Source organism: Macrotis lagotis, chromosome 8 (assembly GCF_037893015.1).
Source record: "Macrotis lagotis isolate mMagLag1 chromosome 8, bilby.v1.9.chrom.fasta, whole genome shotgun sequence".
In the NCBI taxonomy this organism is placed as follows: domain Eukaryota; kingdom Metazoa; phylum Chordata; class Mammalia; order Peramelemorphia; family Peramelidae; genus Macrotis; species Macrotis lagotis.
Genome location: NC_133665.1, coordinates 88,685,993 through 88,702,712, shown reverse-complemented (window position 1 = coordinate 88,702,712; position 16,720 = coordinate 88,685,993). Strand labels below are relative to the sequence as shown.

Sequence of the window (16,720 nt, the reverse complement as noted above, 5' to 3'; positions counted from 1 at the left end):
GGGCTATCTGCAATGGAGAATACCATCTATATCCAGAGAAAGAATTATGGACTTTGAAAAAAGACCAAAGACTATTACTGTCAAATGAAGGGGAAAAATGTTATATTAATATGAAATTTTACTAACTCATACTTTATTTTTCTTCTGATTTCTCTGTCATCACACTCAACTGAGATCAATGTATAACATGGAACCAATGTAAAGAATGCCTTCTGTGTGGGGTGGGAAGCAAGAATGGGGGGCGGGGGGGGATTGTAAAACTCAAAATCTTTCTTAAAATAAATTAGAATTATAAGATAGGTTTTTAATCACTGTAGCAAAATCTCTCTGTGTATGTATAAAAAAGACATTAAAGTCACTGAGATTAAAGTTAATTCAACAATACAAAATTTATAAATTAATACAACTTTTAAATATTGGAAGATGAGGAACTAAATTAGTTAAATCTAAATTTTAAAGCCCGTTCAAGAAAATATTCAGGCAAATTTGACAAAAGCAGATTACATTAATATTCATATTTCTCTATAACATTCCTCAAAGAAAAAATAAACTACTAAAACACAAGTATTGGTATGAAGTTCAAGTTATTTCAACACTTAAAACTCTATCACAAAATTAATAGGCTATGTTTCTTTCTTAGTAGAGTGAAATTCACCAAATTTCTTATTTCTATGAATGATTGCTCATTCAACAGACACTATGTAAATAATGATGAAATATTATATGTACACTCATCTGATAGGATTCTTTTAGGGCAGGGTTTGCAAGGCAATGGGGTTTAATGACTTGCTCAAAGTTACACAGCTAGAAAGCATCAAGTATTTGAGACTGCATTTGGTCCTCCTGACTCCAGGACTGTCCCTGATAGGAATTCTTGACAGCTTTAACATTTTGAGACAAAATGTATGAGGACTTTAAGTGCTTTCTGGAATGACTCTCCAAAATCTTTTCACTGAAGTAAAAAGAAATTCAATAGCATTCCCTCTCAACCCAAAGACTTTCATTTTACCTCCAGAAGTAGTAGTAGTAGTAGTTGTTGCTGTTGTTGTGGCTGCAGCTGCTGCCACTGCTGAAGACTGAGCAGCCCCTGTGCTGGCGGCTGGGGGGGGATCCACCACAGCCTGACTCTCTCTGTCTCCTGGGATACCCTAAAACACACAATGTCTAAATTTTAAAATGTCTTGACATTAAATTAGGCAATACTAAATAGAATGAAAAATTTTAGAGATAACTAGAATATTCACCAAATCGTTCTACCCCCCCCCTTAACAGGTTCAAAAAGTCAGTCCAAGTTCTGTATGTGAACTGTCACTTAAGATCACTATAATGAACTACAAAATCAAACAATGGAATGTACAAAACTGGAAAGCAGTCCCTGGGAAATTACATTTATAGATGCTGGCAAAGGACCCTGCTTCTTAACATCCAAAATGCTCTCATTGTATAAGATAAAGGCATCTGTTCATTTTCTTTTTGTGAAAAAAAAAAACAAAAAAAAAAAACACTGGACCTCATTAAATTCTAAACATATAAAAATGAGGCAAACTGCAGCTTCTCTATTAAATGTAACCCTGAAGTCAAGGGAGTCAATTCAAACAGTTCACAGTATATAAAACAATCATAGGGGAGAAAAGTGTCATAACTTGCAAATCTTTAACAAAATTGTCAAGTCAAATGAAGGGGGAAGGCACAGCTCTCAACTATTTAGGAAACTCTGGTGTGGAAATTTCCTCTATTCTTGCAGGTATAGCAATTCATTTATAAAATCATACTTTTGGTTATGGGGAACGGTGAGAGGGTTTTTTTTTGCAAGGCAATGGGGTTAAGTGACTTGTCCAAGATCACACAGCTATGTAATTATTAAGTGTCAGGCCATATTTGAACTCTGGTTCTCCTGACTTCAGGACCTGTTCCCTAACCACTGTGCCACCTGGTTGCCTAGGACACACCTTTTAAGATAAATCTGAATTAGTACATTCACCACTAACTTAAGTCTAAATAGCCAATAAAATAATCAATCATGCCCTAATTTTTGTAATGTTTGCATTTCTGGCTAGCTTACAGTCATGAACTCTCAAAACATTCCTGAAGGAAAACCATTTCATATAACAAAGATTTTCTTTAGAAAAAAAAATGAGTACACTTAACAAACATTGGAAATCTGAAAACATTTGCAATGTTCCACCCTACTACCACCACCACAGCTTCCTCCTCCCTCTGCTTTTTTTTTTGCAATTTTGTAACATCCAGTTTTGATTATTTTGTGGTGACTGTACTTTCTGTTTTCACTAATATAACCACTGTGTGTATTTTACTCTATCAGCTCATGTAAACCTTTCCTTTTTTTTCTGTAGTCATGTTTCTTAGAAGTCTATTATATTCATATGCACAATCTGTTTAGCCGCTCTGCAACTGGTAGACACTCATTTTTTCCTCTCTGTTCAGTGCAACCACAAAAATCAATACCATAAATATTCTGATACTTTTTAAAATCAATGACCTCCTTGAGGCATATGCCTAGTAGTGGACTCTAGTTAAAAGGCATGGACATCTTATCTTGGGCACTTTTTTTGCATAATTTCAAACCTGCATTTCAAAATAGTACTAATTCATGGTTCCACTAACAATGCACTAGAGGTATGGTACCTATCTACCAACACCAATTATTTCCATCTTTTGACATCACTGCCAATTTAAACATAGATTTTTTTTTTCAATGAGAATGCGGACCCTTTCCTTAAAAAAAAGTTCAACAAACATTTATATAGTAGAGGAAGGGAGGGAGAAAATGAAGACCAGTCTGAGTCTCAACAAAATGAAAGCTCCTGGAGGAATTCACTCATGAGAGAAGGGGGTGAGCTTTACAGAGAGATGTTTCAGGGCATGGAGGCCCTAGACAAGGAGGGCATGTTCTAGGATGACTATATACTACTTTAATTATGGTGGTCTCTTGTAAGTCTATACCTGAACCATTTCTTTCCAAAACATAAAGCCAGTTTCAAAGCATTTATTTTCCAACAGATCAAACTATTTATAACATTCATTGTATTTTTTAAAATAAAAATTGTAATATCTTTAATATTTACATTTTTATTATTTTCATGTCTATTTATATTTTAAGGTTTTTTGCAAGGCAATGGGGTTAAGTGGCTTGCCCAAGGCCATGCAGTTAGGTAATCATTAAGTGTCTAAGGCGAGATTTGAACTCAGGTCTTCCTGACTCCAGGACCAATGCTCTCTATCCACTGCACCACCTAGCCAACCCCATTCACTGTATTTTTAAAAAGCTTTGGATCAGTAGTTAAAACCATCTGATGATTGGAAAACCAACAGTATTTTAGACCACATTGTCTAAGGCCCAAGTAAGTTGTCATACAATCTATAAAACTGACCTGGTACACAAAAGACTGAATGAAAAGACTGACAATTTTTAACAGATCCCAGTCAAAAGATTCTGAACATTTTTACAGGTTAAGGAATGACAAATCCATACGATTTGCTATTAAGGATGGGTGAATTTCATATATTGGTAAATTAGCAAATATTAAGTTTTACACATATCAGTTATTTATCTACTTAATTAGCAAATGGATATAGTGAAAAAGGCATTGGATAACTATCCAATTAAGTACACACACACACACAGACACACACACACACACACACACACAAACAAAACACTAGTAATACAAGACAAATTTAAAAACCATTCTCATCCTCAGAAGTAATTTCTGGATTCTAGTCTCGGTTTTGTTACTTATTTGTCAAATTAGATTCTACCTTGGGAAAATCACCGAGTCAATATGATCTGATTTTTAAAATCACTTAATTGACTTCATAAAAGCACTTTCTCAATTACAAAACATTATGTGTGAGATTAATGGAAGACTCCCAAAAGCAAAACAGTCTCAAAACAAGAGAAGTGTAAAATTGTGGCAGCATATTTAAGAGAAGATTAGTTTCTACACAAATAACTATAATAATTCTAACCATAGTTAGTCTTACAATTTAAAAATAATATCCTAAATGTACAATCAATTTAAGTTAGTGCTATTTAAACAACTTTTGAAAGTTCATCTCATTTTGTACCAAAAAAATTATGCCTTCTCCTATAGATAGATATTTGCTACCATCAAGTACCAAGAGTCTGGTTAGCAGGTACAGAGAATCCAATAGTAATCAAAGAGGGTCAAATAAAAATAAAGAAAATTCTTCTATCCTTAGTAAAACACAATGCCCCAAAATGTCAGTCTCTAGCCCCCAACTCTTCAAAGTCCTGAGTCACTATAATTGTGGAATAGAACTGTTGGATTAAAAACAGAACACTTGTGAGAGGTGTGTCATTTTGTTAAAATATCTTAATAAAAACCATTTTAATCATTCTGGAAAAAAAAACACTTAAATAAAGACCTTCACCAATTGGACATTGTTGTGCCAACAGTGTACATGTGCAGCTAATTGTTGAATTACAGTATTTATGCCACATGGATCACCTGGTCTCATTCTCTTTTCACAAGTGAGATAACTAACATGTAAGACATATTGTGCTTAAATATTTAGCAAATAATCATCATGCACAAGGCTGTGGAGTGAAGGAAGCAGAGCAGGAATCTGAACCCCAATTTTCTGATGTCAACATGATTTCTCATTCTAATAGTGAGGGAAGGCTAGAACACGCTTAGTCACATAATAAAAAAAAATTCTCGTTCTTTTTTCATGCTTCACAATCTTTCAGAGATCACTGCCAGCAGCTTATCAAGCACATGAGCCAGTTTCTTCTGGTGAATTTAAACTCATCAAAAGGGGCAGTTAGATTCTCTTTTATTATCCCTGCTTATCTTAGATTTTTAATTCCCTAAAAAAGCCAATTTTATTCAGTTCTTTCCAGTCCAAAATTTATCTTGACAACAACGTGTAACATATTTACCAAAACCAAGAATTTCATTTTTCTATGCTTGGTTTAAAAATATTTCTTCAAATTTTTTTTCATTCAGTCATCAAAGAAATTCACAATATATTCTCTTACAATGTCATTTTCTCTCTGAAGATTTTCCCTTTATAATTTCCCACTATACATCTTACTGTACAATACTACTTCAATTCTGCATATACCATACCCCCCTGCCATAACACTTTTAATAAGATATATTATCCCAGAGTCTTAATCTTATTTGGGGTCACAGATTCTCTCTCTATTTTGAACCATGGTTTTAGAAATTCAAATCTTAATTCTTAAATCTCATCTCTTAAACCAGGACAAATAAATGAGTCCACGCCCCTTTAAGCAAGGAGCTAGATGCACTACTATTTGTCTCTATTCTATAACCTTTAACTATCCAGCTAAATTTTTTTCCTATGGATCTCTTTTTTTATTTTGTTAGGTTTTTTTTCTTTTGAGGGGGTAAGGCAATAAAGTTAAGTGACTTGCCTAAGGTCACATTAGATTTGAACTCAGGTCCTCCTGACTCCAGGGCTGATGCTCTCTAACCACTGTGCTACCCATTCTATGGAGTTCTATCATTTTGTGAAACTAAAATAATTGTTTCCCCCACAGAAGTCAGCTCCCTCTCCCATAGGAAGAATCACACAACTATCATTTAGCATTAAGTGCTGGGTCATCCTGTGCCCCCCTGTCTCATTTCTTGGTACATTTTTTCATACCCTCAACCTGACTCCCTGCAGTTATTCCAGAATCTTTCTTTAATTTGTTTCTACACTGTGTGGAAAGGTTTCTACACCTTTATCTTCCCTTCCATGAGATAGATCAATAAAGACAGCTATTACTTGGTTACTATTGCATATATGGTTGTAGTAATTGCAAAATTCTTCCTGTTCTCTACACATACCACATACAAGATGCTTAAATGACCTCTGCATTTTACAAATAATCAAACTGATCCTAGAGAGGTTAACAAGATTATGTGGTAGAGCCTAGGGGAATGAAGTATGTTTGTTTGGGATTGGGGACAAGATGGAATAGCAAGAGGAAAAACTAGCTTATTTCTAAACAAATGGAATCTTAGAAGTGATCTTAGGCATCATCTATTCCGACAGATATTGCAGTTCTTATACAACATTCCATACTTGATCATTCAGTAACAGGGAGCTTTCTATATTCACTGAGGCACTTTCCATTCTATTTGCAGACAACTTTCATTGTTAAAGGGTTTACAGACTGGCCTATCAAAATATTTCATCTAGATTCTCCTGTTTACCTGCCAAGGGATCTAAGACAATTCTCATTTTTGTTGGTTTGGAGGCAAAAGGGAATGTGATATTTTCCACTAAAAACATTAACTGGGAAGGTATGCAGTCCCAATGTCCTACAAAAGGAACTACAAGTCAATCCCGCCTACCTCCTCTGCCCAAGGTTTCAGCAAGTTCATTCAGAGAGAACCATTTAATTCCACACTGGCAGAGTGAATTGATTATTATTAACAAAGGACAAATATGCAATCAATCTACAGCTTTGTAACAGTGCTGTTCCCCAAAGAGACAATGGAAAGATTTTCTGCCTTTCTGTAAATCTAGGCTTGATAGCTATTTTAAGTATAGAAGCTATTTGAACAGTTCCAATCATTTGCATTAATGAGAAGAGTGGTTAACACAGGTAAACTAAACAACAATTTTTTTTATCTTTGAAAGGAATTGTTTTCAGCAAGCAACTATGATTTCCCAAAATATTCTATTCATAATTACTTTGAATGTGCATTCATTGAGTACTTGACTAATAAAAAGGTAGGTGATAGAAGCTTGATAGAAGGGAAAGTTGGTATAGTTTAATATTTACCAGAGATAATTAACAGAATAACTGATACAGAATTAAAGTTATCTGAATTAGCCAGCCTATTCCATCACAGGGATGAACTGAGAATAATCAAGGTAAATTTCTAGTTCAAAGATAACTAATCACTCACTGGAGATGTTTTTGTTTTTTTTAGTATTTTAGTTTTTTTGCAAGGCAGTGGGGTTAAGTGGCTTGCCCAAGACCACACAGCTAGGTAATTGTTAAGTGTCTGAAGCTGGACTTGAACCCAGGTACTCCTGGCTCCAGGGCCGGTGCTTGATCCACCGTGCCATCTAGCCACCCCACCAGGGATGTTTTAAAGAGCATTCCTAAAACTGCATTGAACTAAAGAAAGCTTGGACTCGGATGAAGTTAGTGACCTTCTCAAAACTACCTGGGTAACGACTGGCAGAGTGGGGCTGGAACCTAATCTGGGGTTTCCCCACTATACAGCAGATTTCCTCCAAAACGAACAATTTATGATTCTATTATTATCAAGTGCCTCTACATTCCTAGAGAAATGGCAAATCAGGAAAACAAAGTTCAATTCCTGATGACATTACAGAAGGCACCTGATACTTCAAACACTCATCATATCCCTTAACTTCAGGTTACAAAACATCATTTATGTCAGGAGGAGTCTATTCCTGACACTGTGGAGAGGTGGACAAAAAGCTTTGCCTTTCCACAAATTGGGTTTCTTCTACTTCTCACAGATTCCGATAAGACCCATTTATCTATAAATGAAGAAGTTAAGTCACAGTGAGACATTTGGAGAACTACTCAAGGGACACACAAGATGCTGAATGGAACCCAATTTACAGGTGAATAATTTGACACTAGACCAGATTTTGACTTCTATATGCTTAAAAAGCTTAGGAATGGTAATGCTATCATTACCTATACATCTAGATTTTTTTTGTAGAAAGATAATGGTGCTTATACAAGGCAAAGGAAGGGGAGGAGGAAAAAAAGAGATTAAAAAAAGTAAGATGAAACAAACAACTCACCATTAAAAGATATTCCACTGCTCTATCAGGGTTGTTGAAACTGGCTCTCAGAGCTGCAATTACTTGCTCTCGCTCATAGCCCATTGACATGATCTCAGTTACCATATTTTCATAGGATTGGCCCGTCACTGAAAATGGGAGAAAAAGAGGATGCATGAATATCACATTAAAGCACATAAGTCTTGTTGCAATAAATAATCCACTGAAAGAATAGTTTTGGCAATTCTTAATAAATTTTGTTTTCTAAGTTTGAAGAATTCTCATATTTATATTAAACTGCATAGTAACAGAACAAGTTAACTAAGTTTTCCCAGTTAAGGGGCTTATATTTCAACTCAAACTTTATTACATTTACTATGACCATGATGTAAGAAAACTAATATTTTGTACTTCAACCACTAAATTCATTTCTGATTTATTTGACTAGCTTTCTAAAGGATTAAAAGTTCATTGGGGGGGGGGGGGCGGCGGGCTAGGTGGTGCAGTGGATAAAGCACTGGTCCTGAGTTCAAATCCAGCCTCAGGCACTTAATAATTACCTAGTTGTGTGGTCTTGGGGAAGCCACTTAACCCCATTGCCTTGCAAAAAATAAATTTAAGGGTTACAAAGTAAGTACAAACAGCTCTTTTTTGTACTGGCAAAGAACTGGAAATTGAGGGATATCAATTGGGAAATGGCAAAAAAAGTTCTATTGTTCTGTAAGAAATCAGAAGCAGTCAGACTGACTTGCACGAACTCATTTTTAGTGAAGGGAACAGAACCAAGAGAACATCATACACATTAACAACAGCATTGTGAGATGATCAACGATGATGGATGCAGCTCCTCTCCAGCAGTTCAGAGATCAAGGACGATCCTGAAAGAGCTACCATGAAAAATTCCATACACAGTTCAAAGGGAAAAACTGTGGAGTCTAGGTGCAGCTATGTTCACTTTTTAAAACTTCTCGTGTTTTTTCTTTCCCCTCTGTTCTAATTCCTCTTTCACAACACGACTGACAGAAATACATTAAACACAACTGTACATATAAAACTTATCAGACTGTCACTGGGGAAGAGGGGAGGAAAGAGAGGGTGGTAGAAAAATGTGGAACTCACAAATTTGCAAATGGTTGAATACTGAAAAACTATTTTTTGCATATAAACTGAAAAAATTCAACTGAAAATTAGTGCAGCTGGAGATGTACTACTAAAGGGATTTAAACAACCTAAAATAGTTTAAAGTTCTAACTGCTACCTTTTGGACTAAAAAAAAAAAAATCAAACCATTGGGTTTGAAGATTTAGAAGAAGATAAGAAGATCTGGTAAGAAGATTTAGCTGAAAACAAAAAAAAAAGATAAAAATTTAAGGGAACCCTAAGATTTTGAGGAGAACTAAAAGGAAAAGTACCTTTGCTTTTTTTTGTCACTAGTAGATTAAAAAAAAATAAACTTTGATCGTTTCACATAAATGGGAAAAAAAAAGTGAATGTTTTTGAAGAGGGTAGATTTTATTCAAGTATCTAATCTATTTACTATTTAAACTGTTCAAAGAAAAAGACAGAAACATAAGACAAAGTTGCTAACATGTCAATAGATGAAAGGTGATTCTACTACTAGTCTCAGTGATGTACAATGGAGAAGGCGTGTGTTTGGTGTTACCTGCAGAATCCTTCAGCTGTAGGAGAAAACTTCCAGTACATATGGGTCTAAATTGGGAAACTTATTTCAATTCTCTTTTGTTGCTCAAGGAAGTGTGGGGGGTAGGGCAGGTGATGAGAGAAGAGAGTACAGTAACAGAAAAGCATAGTAAAATGCAGTTGGGGGAATCACGCTCTGGTTCAGCTGGATGGATTCTCACAAATCAAGTCTGGTTTCATTAAGAATTTGTGACATGTCTGCTTCTTTGCTAAGTGCAAGGGCTACAAAAAAGGACAAAAAGTCGGTGCCTTTTCAAATAGTTTATAATTCAATGATTAAATAAAAGCTGTATCTCAGTCACAACAAAATCCACAATATTTGTTCCTTTAAGTCCAATAGAACATAATCTCTTGCAGGAAAACTGTTTCCTTTTTGGTCTTTGTATTCCTAGGATAAAGCACAATTCTTGCTATATCTATTATCTATATCTAATAGATGTTTAAAAGATAAAGAACAGATTTATACATGAGTTACCTGAAAGAATTTTAGTGAACAGAGAGCAAAAAAATAAAGCACACTTGTTTTAAGGTTTATAGAGTAGTCATCCCATTTGTTTTGAGTTGGGGTCCTACTGTTATCAACCCTGACAGATGAGGTCACATGATTTGCTCAGAATCACCACACAGCACAAATGTGCACATTATATCTAAGATAGGATTCCTAGTTCCAAGTCCAATGAGTTAACACTAAGTCAGACAGACTCACTTAATCTAAACCAATCTATTATTTTTTGTCTCAGAATTGCTTAGAATAAGAGGGGAAGTGACTTGTACAGGAGGTGGCACTAATCTGTAAGGTCTTCCTGAATTAGAGACCTAGCACTTTCTCTTTCTCTCTCCCTATAAGCCAGGTCACCTCTCAAGCATAATATTTAACAAAACATTATTTTACTCTGGGAGATAGAGAAGCAAGATGAATCAGGGAGTTAAGACAGTCAGGAAATGTTCCTTATTCCCTAACTTCAGGATCAAATATAAAAGTCTCTGGCATGACAACTCCTTCAAACCTACCTCCCTCACAAACACCCTGAGCTATATTTACACTTTCCCTGAAAGTCCCATCATCCAATGACACTGTCTTCTTTGTTGTTCCACAAACAAGAAACTCAATCACCTTATTCTATGCATTTTCCATGGCTGCCCTCCATGCCTCCTGGCCTTCTTCAAAGTCCAACTAAAAGCTCACTTTCTACAGAACTAGCCTTTCTAGATCCCTCTTTATTTTAAACTCTTTCCCTGATGATTATTTCTTTAAAATATTGCACATGGCGTGTTTGTAAATATTTGTTTCCAGGCTGTTTTCCCTTTACATTGTGAACTCCCTTTCTTTGTGTACTGGTGACACTGAAAGCATGTTTAATGACCAACTGATCCACTTGTTTCCTCAATAGTTCTAACACAATCATTGAAAGTACAGAAGTAGGGTGGCTAGGTGGCGTAGTGGATAAAGCACCGGAGTACCTGTGTTCAAATCCGGTCTCAGACACTTAATAATTACCTAATTACCTAGGTGTGTGGTCTTGGGCAAGCCACTTAACCCCATTTGCCTTGCAAAAATCTAAAAAAAAGTACAGAAGTAGAGTACAGTGCAGACTTCTTTCTGCTTAAGAAAAAGTTTGGGGGGGGGGGGGGCAGCTAGGTGGCGCAGTGGATAAGACACTGGCCCTGGAGTCAGGAGTACCTGAGTTCAAATACGGCCTCAGACACCTAATAATTACCTAGCTGTGTGGCCTTGGGCAAGCCACTTAACACCATTGCCTTGCAAAAAACTAAAAAAACAAAAAAGTCCAAGCTCTCCATTGTCTACATTCTGGGTTAATGCTCTATCTACATTCTCACCTTGCTTTTATTTTTGCTTCTTAAAAACTATTTACTGAAACCTCAAATTCTGAAAATTAGGGAAAAAAACTAATAGTATAGACCAAGGGGGTCAGAAACCTCAGGAAAGAGACACAAGGAAGAGGGGTCAACAAAGGACAGGGGTTAAAGGCTTTTAGTTCTAAGGTTTGAATTCAAAAGGGCTCTTTCTTCTCCACATCCCAATACTACTGTAGAGCACTGTCCAGCTCCCTGGTCTTAATCATCTCCTAGAATTCAAACCCTAAGCATTTCACATAGACCAGCCTCAATCTGTCTCCCCCTCCCCCCCATACTTGCCCACTTATCTTAAGGAACAAGAGCAAAAAAATATCATTTCTAGGGATAGTCCTCCCCTTAGCCTTCTATATGTGGAATTATACAGGTCACAATAATGAAACCCTGTCAAAGGCAAAGGCCACAAAAGACAGACAGCATAATCTTCACCCAGCTGCCACAACCCCAATTTCCCTTTCCCCTCAGAGAAAAGAGAACAAAGGATCTAAAAAGGATATACACATAATATATGCATGCATAAACATACAGTGACATACATACATATACACAACACACACATTGTAAAGGGAAGGTAGTCAAGAAAGGATCCACAGAAAATGGTATTAGAGTAGAGGTTGGAAGAAAGCCAGGGAAGTCATGAGGAAAAACATTTGAAGATCAGGGAACAGCTGATGAAAAGGCATGGAGTCAGGAAATGGGAGTTTCATATTTGAGCAACAGTAAACAAATCTATATAGCTAGACTAAAAAATGTGAAGGTGAATGAATGAAGCATAAGAAATCAGATAGGAAGGGATAAGGTTGTGAAGACTTTCAAAAGTCAACTAAAGAACTTTATATTTAATTCTAGAGATGAGTATGAAACAGTATGATCTGATGTGTTTAGAAAAATCACATTGGAGCAGAACAAAAGATAGATGGAAGAAGTAAGAGACTTGAGGGCATAGAGACCAGTCAGAAATTCTTTACATAGTCTAGGTGAGAAGTGATAAGAGTTTGAACTAGAGTGGCAGTTCTCTTCATAAGGAAAAGTATTGGGGAGATACTGACAACCAATCTTTAAGTAGTGGGGAATGTATCTCTATTTTATTAAGGTGCTCACCTTAGATAATTTTTAAGCTTTAAAATTTAGTATGGTATGTTTGAAGACATCTTTTTTGTGTAAATGCTACCTTTTATAAAATATTAGTCCTAAGTTCAAAAGTTCCACTAAGTAACCAATAGATTCATGGACTAGTTTTAGTTTAAAGGAGTAGTTATTTTTTAAACATCTGTGTACCTGAAAAGAAGTTCAAATACTCCATCACTTCATAAGTTCTTTAAGAACTACTCCCTAAATTTAAAAGTATTTTTTTCATAGGCATTAGATTTTATTAAAAACCAAATTCCATTTTTGTGGATATCTTTTTTTTGTCAGTCATTAGTTTTTAGGAAGCAACCTAAACCTCAATTTATAAGGAACTCTTTTGTCAAGAAAATGTTATACATAAAAACTTTCATTTACAAATACAATTCAGCAGAAGTTATTTGTTTAAAAGAAAGTATTCATGACTGTTTTCCTTTAAATGGCAAAGTCCTTTAGTAGTCAAAATGATTTAATTATAAAAGTTTTTATATTAAGTAAATAGGAGCAATATCTACATAAATACTGACTTATGGAACTCCCCCCTAAGAAGTTATCTATATTTTCTCATAATAAAAACAAAGGAAAGTATACAAAAACTCACCAAGAGCACTTGTTGCATCTTCAAAAAGGTTTGACCGAGAAGAGTCACCCAGGGTACTGTAACAAGAAAAAAAAAATTATACTTAAAAATGTATAAAACTAAAAATTTTAAAGCTATATTTAACAAATGGAAGAAAAAAATTCCATTTCAATCACATAAAAAATATTTTCTTTACAAATAAAATTAAGGAAGCATAAATTCTCCTACAAAGTCAAAATAACATCTATGTGGATTAACAGAAAAGTTTTATTTGCCTCATTCCCTTTGAGGGTTCTTTGAAAGCCTTCTAAGAAAGGCATGTCCAATCTAAGAAGCTATCACTTTTTCACATGATCTAAGAATTTAACAAATACTTTCCAGGTACATAGGAGAAATTTATTAAATATTTGTTGAATTACTGTAAAGCCCTTGTAGAAATTATTATTCTTTTTTTCTACAAGGGCTTTACAATCTAGTTGGAAAAATAAGATTTTTTTTAAAAATTTACAAATCATCTGTAAATTTGTCTAAAGTTAAACCAAAAGAAGCCCAAATTTACAAGAAGTTTCCATAAAGGGGGCGGCGCCAAGATGGCGACAGCAGAGGACCATCTCTTAGTTGCTCTGGAGCAAAACTTATAAGGACCCTACATTTTCGAGAGACTGAACCCACGGGCAGATCCGGTGGGGGGGGGGGGGGAGTTACCTGACCTACACCCCAGGAAGCACCAGGCACAATTAGCGGGGGACCTCTGCCAGAGAAAGTGCCCGAAGCCCAGACCTCAGGGCACACAGCGAACAGTGGCCACTGAAGCCCAGATGCAGGCAACAGAAGCAGGCTGAGCCAGTAAACAGGAGCCCCCAGGGCATGAGCTCATTGAACCTAGGGAGGGAGTGGAGAGAGACTGCAGAGCTCTGTCCTCTGTCCCTGGAACAGGACTCTGGGGCTCTGAACACATTCAGATCCTGATCACAGTCTGGCCCCCCCCCCCAAATAGAACAGCAGGGGCCACCTCTACCTCAGCCCCGTGGCAGAGGAGGGGCACATATGGTCACTCACAGACCAGGAGGGAGGACAGAGCCTCACACACTGAGACCCTTGTGGGGGTGTCCCAAAAGCTCAGGAAGCACCCCCAAAACCAGTCTAAGGCTGGGAAAATGAGCAAGCACAGAAACAAGAGGAACACCACTGAGAAATACTTTGCCTGTGATCCCAAAAAAGATCAAAACACTCAATCTGAAGATGAGAAAGCACAAGCTCCTGCATCTAAAGACTCCACGGAAAACAGAAATTGGGCTCAGGCTATGACAGAACTCAAAAAAAGACTATGAAAATCAAGTGAGGGAGGATAGAGGAAAAATTGGGAAAAGAAATGAGATGCAGAAAAAACATGAAAATGAAGTCAACAGCTTAAGTCAAGGAGATTCAAAAAAATGCTGAAGAAAATAGCATGCTAGGGGCGGCTAGGTGGCGCAGTAGATAGAGCACCAGCCCTGGAGTCAGAAGACCTGAGGTTCAAAGCCGGCCTCAGACACTTAATAATCACCTAGCTGTGTGGCCTTGGACAAGCCACTTAACCCCACTGCCTTGCAAAAAAAAAAATAGCATGCTAAAAACCAGCTTAGGTCAAATGGATAAAACAGTTCAAAAAGTTATTGAAAAGAATGCTTTAAAAGGCAGAATTGGACCTAAAAAAAAAAAAAAGCAGAATTGGCCAGATGGAAAAAGAGATAAGAAAGCTCTCTGAGGAAAACAAATCCTTCAGACAAAGAATAGAACTCAGGGAGATTGCTGGCTTTAATAGGAAATCAGGATTCAATACTTCAAAACTAAAAGAATAAAAATTAGAAGAAAATGTAAAACATCTCATTAAAAAAACAACAGACATGGAAAACAGATTTAGGAAAGATAATTTAAAAATTACTGGAATACCTGAAAGTCATGATCAAGAAAAAAAATCTTAACATCATTTTCAAAGAATTATTACAAGAAAATTGCCCTGATATACTAGAAGCAGAGGGCAAAATAGAAATGGAGAGAATCCACTGATCCCCCAAGAAAGAGATCCAAAAAAAAATAATCCTCAGGAATATTATAGCCAAGTTCCAGAACTCCCAAGTCAAAGAGAAAATATTACAAGCAGCCAGAAGGACACAATTCAAGTATCATAGAGCTGCACTCAAGATCTCACAGGACTTAGCAGCAACTACATTGGAAGCTCATAGGGCTTGGAATATAATATTCCGGAAAGCAAGAGCTTAGAATGCAATCGAGATCAACTAACCAGCAAAACTGAATGTCCTCTTCCAGGGAAAAAGATGGACTTTGAATGAACCAGGGGAATTTCAAATGTTCCTGTTGGAATGGCCAGAACTGAACAGAAGGTTTGATTTTCAGATACAGAGCAGGTAGAAGAAGATTTTATAGATGAAGCACAGGAGGAAAGTGCATTTGAAGCTATATTGTGGTGTAAAAATGGAGTTAATAGATAAAAGGGAAATGTAATGGGAGAAAAAAGGAGAGGGGGAATAGGCCAAGATACTTCATATAATAAGATTTTTCTTTATTACAATGAGCTATTGCAATGATATGGAAGGGGAGAGGCAAGGGGGAATGAGGGAACCTTTGCTCTCATCAGAGGTGGCTAGGAGAGGAAACAGCAAATATACTCAATGGGGTATAGACATCTGGAGTAAGGAGTGGGGAGCAGGGGGGAAGGGGTGGGGATGTGAATAAAGAAGGAGAGGATGGACCATGGGGGGAGAGTGGTCAGATATAACACATTTGCTTTTTTACTTCTTGTAAGGGGCTGGAATTGGATGGCCTGTCCGGGACCATAGGGCCAGGTAGATGCTGGGTAAGGGGTGATAGGGGGGCTCGGGGCCTCTTGGCCCCAGGGCCAGGGATCTGTCTGCTGCGCCACTCAGTAACCCTACAGCAGAGTCAGTGAAAGGAGAGAGAAAATATAAATACATGGTAGTGGAGAAATACGGAAGGAAGGAGTTGTGATCAGCAACGGCAACGGTGGAAAAATAAGGAAGTAACTTTTGTGATGAACTTATAAAGAATGTGATCCACCCACGACAGAGCTGGTGGTGGGTGAAGCACATTTTTTATTATTATTGTTTTCTGGGGGGTGTTGCAGGACAAGTGGGACTGGGTGGCCTGCATGGAGCTGCACAATTGGGTGATTGTTGGGTGTCTGGGGCTGGATTTGGGCTTGGGTGTTCCTGGCTCCAGGGCTGGTGCTCCATCTGCTGTGCCACCTGGCCATACCACCTACTACTACTACTACTACTACTACTACTACTACTACTACTACTACTACTACTACTACTATTTTAATTTTTCTCTCCCCTTTACTTTATCACTTATGTGGGTCTATTTCCTTGGGGGGGGTATTATGTTTACTCTTAAACAAGAATATATTAGTAATGTATAAAAAAAATTATTTGTACAAAATAAGAATTTAAAAAGTTTCCATAAAATCTCTTCCCAGCAGAATATAGATGAGTGTGTGTGTGTGTGTGTATGTTTGTGTGTGTATAAGTATGTAAGTATATAAAAGGAGGAAGAAAACGTTTAATCTACAAGAATTAAGAAAGGTTTTCCACAAACTTAGCTGAACCTTGAATAAAGCTAAGGAATTCTAACAGTTGAATG

General features: G+C 36.7%; 1 protein-coding gene across 1 annotated transcript in view; it reads right to left on the bottom strand.

The window, feature by feature from the left end:
• Nucleotides 1-533: 533 nt before the first annotated feature.
• LOC141495828 (UV excision repair protein RAD23 homolog B-like) overlaps nt 534-16,720 on the bottom strand; it is a 79,182-nt gene continuing 62,995 nt past the window's right edge. Inside the window, exons 5-7 of the mRNA XM_074197602.1 lie at nt 13,079-13,134; nt 7,798-7,925; nt 534-1,148 (exon numbers count right to left, since the gene is read on the bottom strand). Of these exons, the coding sequence (XP_074053703.1) occupies nt 915-1,148; nt 7,798-7,925; nt 13,079-13,134 (418 nt within the window). The 3' untranslated portion in view covers nt 534-914. The remainder of the gene's footprint in view (nt 1,149-7,797; nt 7,926-13,078; nt 13,135-16,720) is intronic.